The following is a 10,894-nucleotide window of genomic DNA, read 5'->3' as shown; positions in this document are numbered from 1 at the left end:
TTAATTTGAGACCATTTGGGTAAAGATTAGAGCTTTCTTTCCATTTTAAATCACACCAGGCAATATGTAATATAAATCTGATTTGGTTGAAGTGCTGGGAAGAACTACTCCACAGTAGATCCACGTTGCCTTTCAACTTTTTTCAAATAGGTTAAATCCTTCCAAAATGTCAAATGTGTGATTAGGCAACCCTATATATATTCTAATGCTGTTACTTTCATTTGAAAAATGTTTAAATGCTGTCTGGATCTTCTGTGGAGTTGTTTTTCCCAGCATTTCAACCTCCCTCCTCCCTGACCCAACAGCATAATGCATGGAGAATGGCATGTTATATATGAACATTCATTTTGAAGACAATTGCCCACCCAAGGTGTTGTCGCCTAGGCCATTGCATCCTTTTCATTGCCCAACGAGACATTCCGGTGCAGGAAGAACTGTTGTTTGACTATGGGGTGTCAAGAAAATATTTTGGTGGAGAAGGATAAGATTTTGGAATGGCTTGACAGCTAGGCCAGTCAGCACGGAATCACCAATAGCTGATGGGACTCAAAAATATCCTTAAACCCCTTTTTAAAATGTACATCTGTAATTTTGTAATATATTTAGCCATGCATGTTCAACTTAAATTTCAGTTTTGGGTATCTGCACACCTCTGTCTGGGGGTTTCACAAGCCGAAAGGTTTAGATAGGAATTATTATGGGCAGTAGTCTGAATTGTGGCATGGATGTAGCTCAGTTGGTAGAGCATGGTGTTTGCAATGCCAGGGTTGTGGGTTCGATTCCCACTGGGGGAAGTATGAAAAAAATAATTACACAGAAAATATATGCATCCATTAACTTTAAGTCAGCCTGGGTAAGAGTGTCTGTTAAATGTAAAGCATGGTGTTTACCCTGCAGGGTTTAAGTCTGACCTCCAGAGGTATTGTGAGGTGTGAAGCTGAATGAGCCATCTCATTTGCGTATGTGTAAATCTAGCCTGAATTGAACATTTTATTGTGGAAAGAGGTTGGGCCAATCTGATTGTATATATACTGACCAAGGCAACAGTATATACTCCACTTCAGAAAAGAGAATTCAACTGAGAGCAACGACAACACTCTTTCCTTCTGGGAGCTGATATTTTGGATTATTGCTTTTTTCCCTTATTCTGCAGAGATTTCTTTGCGATTGTGTTATTACTTTCTTCATTTTTCAGCAAGATGGCATCTGCAAATGCAACTGGTTCAAGGTAATTCATCTCTATAATTATTCAATGTATATTACTGTTAGTATGGTGCTGTTATTAATGTTAGTAGTAGGCCCAAAATGAAGCATGACCTAAATTTGATGTGCTTTTGTGTGAGAGCATTATAAGCTTTGAGGCCAGAAACACAATTAAACCACAGTAACGTTGCTGTTACTAATGTTAGCAGTAGCTCTGCTTGCACCAGTAATAATAGGTGTGTAAGTATTGACATACTGCTAGTAACTTCATTACATGTACTTACTGTGCATTTACTGTCTTACAGAAAACAAAGAAGGATCCCTCTTGTCTGCAGATTTTGCTTGAAGAACCAGGACACCCTCTCTCTACACCATGAAGTTAAAAAACAAAACAAGAGATTGTTCAAGAAGTCGCCGCTGCCAGAGATTCCATGATAGAGCATCTTTGCAAAGGCAGGATCTTTGACTACAGTTTACTGAGCTGTATTGTTATACAACAAGACACACTCCGACTCCTGATCCAGAAGCTTGAAGAAACGGGTCATATTGTTAAGAACAAGCCAGAAGTCAAACAAGCACCTGTGTAAGCTATTTCTTACACTGATAAAATAATATATATGCAAGTTACATCATATTTCAACTCATTATAACTGTTGTCCAATTATGTTTGATTGTAATATAATATAATTGTTTTTGTTTATCTGTATGATATTTCAGCCAAGTGGAAGTGGCTCATGTGTTGACACCAAATGAAGATGCAGATGCAGATGCTGAATCAGACAACAACACGGAGGATGGCCAGTCTGCCTTGTACCAACCGTAAGTAAATACAAATATAAATAATCTCATAAACAACTACTACACATAAGTATATAAGTGAACATGGATGTATTTTATTGATTCTAATCTGCATACCAAATGTTTTCCAGACCAATGAACCAGTCATGTGACAACAAACTGAGAAAGGCAATGCAAATGAGTGGTTTGTACCAAAAGCACCCTCTGGATTGTGATCTGCTGGCTGGATTTGCCAAATATCTCCGCGATGACCACAACATTCCCAATTTCAAACAGGAGGTATGTACAGCAATTTTACTTTAATTTAACTGTTGAAATATTTTAATGAGAATTACTTAATTACAAAGTAGTTATTAACTATGCAACTAACATTATTTTCATTTTCATGTACAGGTTGCAAATGTGTCTAGGTTTTTGTTTTACATGGACTCCACCAAACCTTCCCTGGATTTTGTCAATAAATTGGAGCAAAGCAGGTCCTTTTTTACCAAGCTTGCAAACATTGGACAGAAGAAGCAAACAATTGCAAACTACATGAAGAATCTGAAGAGGTTTCTTCGCTACATCACGACGTTAACAAACCTCATCCAGACAGAAAGGAACTTGTATGAGCAATGCAAGCATTTCCAGGACTGCCTGAATGACTTACAGAAGTCCATGAGCAAGCAGGTGTCTCAGAAATTACCAGGAAAAGGTGTATATATTTAAATTGATCCTCACGGAAATGTAGTTAACATTTTAAGTGTATATTGTTGTCGCTTCTCAAATCATTAATGTATTATTGTTTTTCTGCAGGTACACACAGATGATGACAGTTGCAAAGACACCAAAAAGAATGTGTGGCAGTCTTGGAGGTGGCCAAGAAAGACTTTCTGGGTGTCATTGGGAAGGCCATGAGTGAAGAATCTTTGGATGAATCAGAACAACTGCTCATGCTGTACTACCTGGAGTCTCTGCTCATGCTGAAACATCTCCAAAGGGCTGGAGTTGTAAAAAATATGACCGTAAGTTAACTAATGTCATTTAATTGCTATAATGTTGAATCGTATTTGCTTTTTTTTGGCATATGTTTTATTGATATGTCACATTTGTTATTGTAGCTGAACGAATGGCTCTCAAGGAAGGAGTGCATATGTTTTTTTTGTCTACATTTTCAGTGGTTGGATACGTACTACCGACACGTTCGACCAGCTTTTCTTGAAAACTGTGATGACGTGGAAGAAGATGAGAGATTCTTCATTTCCACAGTTGGAAGAGCCATCTACAACCCTTCCAATGACCTACAAAGGTTTCATGCCAAGTAAGTCGAACACTGTTAAGATCAACACTGTTTTTTATCATTACACAATACTTTTATGACAGTACAGTTTTCTAAAACCAAAACGGATTATTCTTGTTCTTTCATCAGATACAAACTCCCCAACATCACCAGCCAGGTAGCAAGGCACATTTTTGAGACACATACCAAAGCCAACTTCACGGATGCAGAGAAGACACTTGTTGCTGACTACTTGGCCCATACAACTGCTACAGCTGACAGGCACTACCGCATGAAGACACCACTCAATGTCTGCATGGGAATGAAGCTGATCTCCAAAGTTGCCATGTCCAGTGAATCTGAGTAAGTATTTATACTCATTATATAAATGACCCTTTACAATGTCTTGTAAAGTTGTTACATCTGGCTAACACGTTTTTGTTATTTTCCCTTTTTTCAAGTAATGAGACTGCAGGCCCCTCCTCCGCAAGCACAAGATGTAGAACACGAGCATTGTCCAGCAGCCAAACGTTGGATGAGGCACAGGCCTTGAACCTCTTCTATCAAAGCTTCCCTGTCACAATTGATGGACAATCAATCAAAAAGAAGGACAGACTACTGATTGCAAGAAGGCATGAGAGACACTGCTATGACAAGTGGAGAAACCAGCAAGAGAAAATGAGACGGGATTATGTGATCGGTAAGATGCAGCTAAAATACAATAGACTGAATACAATTTTAACATATTAGGTATTACGAGAATGTACTTGATTTAGTCACATAACTACGACTGTAAGTAGTCCTGGATAAGGGCTTCTGCTATTGAGTAAATGACATTAATAATAACACATGTATTTTTGTCTTTGCATTGTTACAGCTCACTTCCCCAGAAGAGAACCCACTGCCAGAAAAGCAGAGAAATACATTAAACGGCAGAACTGGGAGAAGAACAAAGTGAAGGTGGAGGATGTCCTTCGTTACTGGCAACCTTCAACCAACATTGACACAAAAAATGAAAACAAAGCAATTATGAAACTGGTGAAGTCCCAGAAGTGGAGAGGATTGTACATTTCCAATGACCCTGTCAAAGGAAGAAAGGTCATGACAACACGGAAATTTGCTGAAGGGGAAGTCGTCTGTGACTACCACGGTCTCCCACTCTCAGGGAAGCAGGGGAAAGAACTTTTGGCAGCAACAGATGAAGACGAGATGGGGTACCTATATTTCTACAGGGATGTATCAGGGAAAACGTGCTGCATAGATGCCAAGACTGTGCCCTGCCCTTGCCACCCAGAGAAGGACACACTTGGACGGAGGATCAACCACTCCAGAAAGAGAAGCAACATTAAAGCTCAGCTTCAGCAACTTGAAGAGGATGGCAAAGTGTGGAACGTCATCCTTTTCATTGCCCAACGAGACATTCCGGTGCAGGAAGAACTGTTGTTTGACTATGGGGTGTCAAGAAAATATTTTGGTGGAGAAGGATAAGATTTTGGAATGGCTTGACAGCTAGGCCAGTCAGAACGAAATCACCAATAGCTGATGGGACTCAAAAATATCCTTAAACCCCCTTTTTAAAATGTACATCTGTAATTTTGGTAATATATTTAGCCATGCATGTTCAACTTAAATTTCAGTTTTGGGTATCTGCACTTTAAAATAAAAAACACATTTAAAAGAAAACCTGCATGTTGTTTTTATTTTCATCCTTGTTTATTCAACACACTTTTGGCAGATGCCATCTTGCTAAAAAATGTATCAGGTGTTGTCAGGCCATTGTAATCTGGGGGAGGTTGGGGTGGACAAGCCACAGAGTTATTCTAGCTTCGTGTGGCAGTTCATTCAGTTTAACCCATCCGAGTTGTTGCCCTTTTTGACAACATTGGTTTAAAGGTTATGCTCTAACTCTGCTCCTGTGTATTCAATTAGCAAAATTCCTTTTTGCCACATGTTCAGGGTCACCTGTAGCTCTACAGATATCAATATGAATACAGTACATGGTCCCCTTCATATCTTAAACGGGAAGTTTTAACAAGAAATATTATGTCAAATTCCATTGTAACTAATTGCCATGGGAAAGCAGTCAAGTCAGCCATCCCATTGATCAGTTCATCAAAAACAGTCAAAGGACAGAACATTTGAAATGTATTTGTACAGTAGAGTATCCCAGTAGTGGACTTTATTACTTAAAGCCATAGTGTACATTTTTGTAACCGGTATGGAATTGACTGAATGATGAATTGATGTAATGGTAAAAGACTGAATTTGACTGTGAGCTGACAGCAAGGTGAGAGTTGGAGGTGTGTTTTAGTGGGAGGAGTGTGTTGTGGAAATAGAATGTATTTGACTAGAGGCTGACAGCATGGGAGGGGTGGAGGGAGTGGTCTCAGATGTGTTTATAAGCAGCAACTAAGCAGCCTGGAGCATTGTACTTCCTGGATAGCTGAAGTGATTGTGTAAAGGTTTTTATTTACTGTTATTTCACTTTTCAATAATATAGATGGCTCCAGTGCGTTCTCTATTTCGTTCATGTCCACTTTGCTTTAAGGTTGTGGTTGGCTTCAGTCAGCACCTTAGGCAAGTACACAACGTTCGGAACACTGAGGAGAGGATTCTCCTTTGTAATTGGTAGTGGGGCCGTGTCAATATCAGGCAGGAGCGGTGTCCAGTGACAGGATGCTCCACCCATGTCAGCAGGCTGGACCGGCATATGGACTCCCATACAGAGCTCAACAGAGCACAGAGGAGACGGGCTTTAGAGGAGGTGAAGAGACGTCTGACAATGGAGAGGCTGGCGGCATTGAGGGCGTCGGTCCCTGCCATCCCAGTGGCCACCGATTTTGATATTGTGGAGACTGCGAGGCAAGAAGAAGAGGAGGATAACTTTTTTAGATGCTTTTGCAGAGGAAGAGGAGGAAGAGGGCTGCACATATGATTACTGCCACTGCCAAGCACCACTTTTGAGGCTGCAGAAAGCTGTGAAAGAGAGGGATGAGGCCCTGACCAAGAAAAGTGAGACCATCCAATCCATTAGAGAGGACAACCTGAAGCTGATCTCTGAGCTGCATAGAGTGAGGAAGAGGTACCAGCTACTGAAAAGGCAGATGGGGATTCTCAGGGTGAGTCCGGCAAAGGAGAGGTCGGCATAGAGGTCCCTCAGCTTTCAGGCCGAGGCAGACACAGCCCAAGAGGAGCTGCAGCTGGACCAAGTGACAGGTTCAGGGGACCAGACAGAGGAGGCTACAGCGTCCGGATCTGGCAGCAAACTTATCTTCCCGGGCTCTGCCATTAGTAAGTACTGTTTCTTTAAATAGTGGCAAGTGTTTGAAACGTTCTTTTTTTTTTTTTAACAGCCTGACTGATTCATGTTGCCTCATGAGATTGTAATTCCTGTCTAAAATGTTATGTTTCTTTGACAGGTGTGTTTCTTGGGGATTCAGGAAGACCTGTGAGGGCCCCCAATCCAAATTATAAACTAAGGGAAAATTGTGCCGGAAAGATCAAAAAGGGTGACGCAATTTTTGAACTACATGGCGAAGGATGAGACCTACCAATCCAATCTCATTTTCCTGATTAACCATGACAAAATAAGGGGGTAAGCAGAGTTCTTTCTTTTTAGTCTCATCAGCGTTCATTAACAATGCAGTAATTGATTGTATGATTTGTGTGTGTGTGTGTGTGTGTGTGTGTGTGTGTGTGTGTGTGTGTGTGTGTGTGTGTGTGTGTGTGTGTGTGTGTGTGTGTGTGTGTGTGTGTAAAGGTGAAAGACAGCAAGGAAGCCAAGGTGGTTTCCAGAAAGACCCTGCTGGAGTGCCAGTCTCTTGCCAAGGCCAAGATCCCAGAAGTGCTGAGTACGTCTTTCTAAATCTGTGATGTCACTGTTATTACACACTTATAAACGTCAGACATGTATAGAGTGCAGTGTAAAGATGCCTGTTATTATTTTCATGTCCCCACAGAAACCTTGGAAGAAACAAGGACACAGAAAAATCAGTACCAGTTTTATGGAGACCTGTGGGCCTACTTTACCTCCATAGACGGCCATAGACCGGGCCTGGATAAGAACATGTTGGTGGAGGAGGTGGAGGAGGCTAAATGTGACCAGTCTGGGATGTATCTGATCAGTGTAAGTCTATAAACGTACACCTGAATGTGTTTATTTGTTTGTTTGGTTGGTTGGTTGTTTTTGGAAACAATTGCAGTCGCCTTTGCGTCATTTGTGTGTTTTTTCTGTTCAATTTCTAATAGGTGGAGGAACACAAAACGAATAGAGACCATGGCATGGTCCAGATGTCGCTGACAAAGGAAGAGTACACTTGGTTTTCAGACTTCCTCAAATTCAAGCACTGCCTCCCAGGGGGAAAGAAGTCCCAGCACTTTTTTTTTTTTAATTCTACAAGCACTCAGCTCAAGAACCTGCCTGCCTACCTGAGGGAGGTGTGGAAGGAGATGGGTCTGCCTGAAACTCCTACCTTCACTGACCTGCGGACCTCCATTGTCACTCATGTAAGTCAGATTAGATATGAATAGAAGTATTGTAAGATCCTATTCCACTGTTGTCTGAAATAATATCAATTATTTTTATTTATTTGTGTCTGTGTGTGTGTGTGTGTCTTTTTTTGCTTGTGTCTTACAGGTCAAAAACATGCTCCCGAAGGCTGACAGGGAAAGGGTGGCCAACTTCATGTGCCACGACATCCAGACCGCAGATACATTTTATGCCATCAATTTAAATCTGTCCCAAGCCAGTGAAACCAGGGCAGTCTTCGAGGCAGCATTAAAGGAAGAAGATACCTCTGTCACCACCGAGAACCAGGCCTCCACCTCTTCAAAAAGAAAGCGGAAGGCAAGAGAGGAGGACTCCCTCTCCGAGGGGAGCACCACCCCCGAAGAGACCAAGGTGATGTACCAGGAGTCTGGCCCATCCTCCAGGGACTCGGAGGAGGAAGAGGTCGAGGATGAGGAACGGACGGCCAGACAACCTGTGGTAAGATCAGCTATTCCGACACCACACATTAGATTACCAAATGTGCTTGTACACCATGTAACAGTCAAACGTGCATTTTTTAATATATATATACAGTGGGGGAAGAAAGTATTTAGTCAGCCACCAATTGTGCAAGTTCTCCCACGTAAAAAGATGAGAGAGGCCTGTAATTTTCATCATAGGTACACGTCAACTATGACAGACAAAATCAGAAAAAAAAATCATGAAAATCACATTGTAGGATTTTTTATGAATTTATTTGCAAATTATGGTGGAAAATAAGTATTTGGTCAATAACAAAAGTTTCTCAAAACATTGTTATATACCCTTTGTTGGCAATGACACAGGTCAAACGTTTTCTGTAAGTCTTCACAAGGTTTTCACACACTGTTGCTGGTATTCTGGCCCATTCCTCCATGCAGATCTCCTCTAGAGCAGTGATGTTTTGGGGCTGTCGCTGGGCAACACGGACTTTCAACTCCCTCCAAAGATTTTCTATGGGGTTGAGATCTGGAGACTGGCTAGGCCACTCCAGGACCTTGAAATGCTTCTTACGAAGCCACTCCTTCGTTGCCCGGGCGGTGTGTTTGGGATCATTGTCATGCTGAAAGACCCAGCCACGTTTTATCTTCAATGCCCTTGCTGATGGAAGGAGGTTTTCACTCAAAATCTCACGATACATGGCCCCATTCATTCTTTCCTTTACACGGATCAGTCGTCCTGGTCCCTTTGCAGAAAAACAGCCCCAAAGCATGATGTTTCCACCCCCATGCTTCACAGTAGGTATGGTGTTCTTTGGATGCAACTCAGCATTCTTTGTCCTCCAAACACGACGAGTTGAGTTTTTACCAAAAAGTTCTATTTTGGTTTCATCTGACCATATGACATTCTCCCAATCCTCTTCTGGATCATCCAAATGCACTCTAGCAAACTTCAGATGGGCCTGGACATGTACTGGCTTAAGCAGGGGGGACACGTCTGGCACTGCAGGATTTGAGTCCCTGGCGGCGTAGTGTGTTACTGATGGTAGGCTTTGTTACTTTGGTCCCAGCTCTCTGCAGGTCATTCACTAGGTCCCCCCGTGTGGTTCTGGGATTTTACTCACCGTTCTTGTGATCATTTTGACCCCACGGGGTGAGAACTTGCGTGGAGCCCCAGATCGAGGGAGATTATCAGTGGTCTTGTATGTCTTCCATTTCCTAATAATTGCTCCCACAGTTGATTTCTTCAAACCAAGCTGCTTACCTATTGCAGATTCAGTCTTCCCAGCCTGGTGCAGGTCTACAATTTTGTTTCTGGTGTCCTTTGACAGCTCTTTGGTCTTGGCCATAGTGGAGTTTGGAGTGTGACTGTTTGAGGTTGTGGACAGGTGTCTTTTATACTGATAACAAGTTCAAACAGGTGCCATTAATACAGGTAACGAGTGGAGGACAGAGGAGCCTCTTAAAGAAGAAGTTACAGGTCTGTGAGAGCCAGAAATCTTGCTTGTTTGTAGGTGACCAAATACTTATTTTCCACCATAATTTGCAAATAAATTCATGAAAAATCCTACAATGTGATTTTCTGGATTTTTTTTCCTAAATTTGTCTGTCATAGTTGACGTGTACCTTTGATGAAAATTACAGTCCTCTCTCATCTTTTTAAGTGGGAGAACTTGCACAATTGGTGGCTGACTAAATACTTTTTTTCCCCACTGTATGTTCTCTTTTGTGTTTGCTGTGCCTGAAGACACCCTCCAAGTTGACCATGCCTGAGCTGGAGCAGTACCATACCCCGAGCAAGAAGCAGCTCATCCTCAGGCGCCGCATGGTGGTCGCCGTCAGCCCCCTGCTAGTCTCACCCATCAAATTGAAGAGCAAGTCGCCCCTCACCTCCCCCATTGTCACGATGCAAGGTATGCAGCAGCTGAATTCAAATGAAGACCGACTCAAAAAGCCATTGCCTCAAGGAGGAGGAAGCTGGATGAGAAGGTTCACAAGGAAAGAGGGGAGCCCTCTGTCAGCCAGAAGGAAGGGGAGCCGACCCACTTCAAGACTCAACAAGGGGAGGAAGGAAACAGCAGCACCTCTTACCAAGACTCTTAAAGACTCTCACATTTACACTGTTCTGATTTTGTGTTGTGTGGTTTTCTATTTTAGTGTGCTTGTTCAGATCATAAAATGTGTGTAATTTATTCAAACTGTCTAATCTATTTTCCATGTTGGTGTGATTCTTTATAATGTTCCAAGGTTTGCTCAGTTTAATAAAACATGTTTTTGAGTAATTTATTATGTTGTGCTTTTTTTAAGGTTTGGATTTGGTCTGTGTCACTTATATTACAAGTGTTGAACCTGCACTGTCTTGTCTTATTTTTTTTTAACCAACATTCACAGACAATAATCTTAATCCATTGTGTCTGTGAATGTTGGTAAAACAATAATCTTAATTAATTTCTCTCTGTTATTTATCAGAGTGTAATTACTTAGGAAATAGTCCATTTCAAAACCTTCTCAGAGTGTGAACACAATGCAGCTGCCAACTAGGTTTATTGTTGGTTTGACTTTTCAGAGGTTTATGTCCTGAAATAATGGTGTTTTTTCAACTTGGTAGCTTCATTTAGCACCTATATCCACTCTATTCTTTTGTGTTCCTTAACTTAGTTTGGTTCA

The 10,894-nt window shown here is 41.6% G+C and overlaps 1 protein-coding gene and 1 long non-coding RNA gene across 2 annotated transcripts; both read left to right on the top strand.

Annotated features, from left to right (window-relative positions):
- The first annotated feature begins 3,878 nt into the window (after window positions 1-3,878).
- LOC121560455 (N-lysine methyltransferase KMT5A-like) lies at window positions 3,879-4,747 on the top strand. The gene is made up of 2 exons (XM_041873444.2): window positions 3,879-3,959; window positions 4,137-4,747. The coding sequence occupies exons 1-2, from the start codon at window positions 3,938-3,940 to the stop codon at window positions 4,745-4,747; spliced, it is 633 nt and encodes a 210-aa protein (XP_041729378.1). The 5' UTR covers window positions 3,879-3,937.
- A 2,019-nt stretch (window positions 4,748-6,766) lies between these two features.
- Window positions 6,767-7,565, top strand: LOC121559953. Its single transcript, XR_006659899.1, has 4 exons — window positions 6,767-6,854; window positions 7,020-7,110; window positions 7,219-7,385; window positions 7,508-7,565. It is a non-coding gene; the product is annotated as an uncharacterized LOC121559953 (long non-coding RNA).
- Window positions 7,566-10,894: the final 3,329 nt, after the last annotated feature.

The sequence above is a fragment of the Coregonus clupeaformis genome, unplaced genomic scaffold (genome assembly GCF_020615455.1).
Source record: "Coregonus clupeaformis isolate EN_2021a unplaced genomic scaffold, ASM2061545v1 scaf1878, whole genome shotgun sequence".
Lineage (NCBI taxonomy): Eukaryota > Metazoa > Chordata > Actinopteri > Salmoniformes > Salmonidae > Coregonus > Coregonus clupeaformis.
This window is presented reverse-complemented; position numbering and strand designations above follow the sequence as displayed.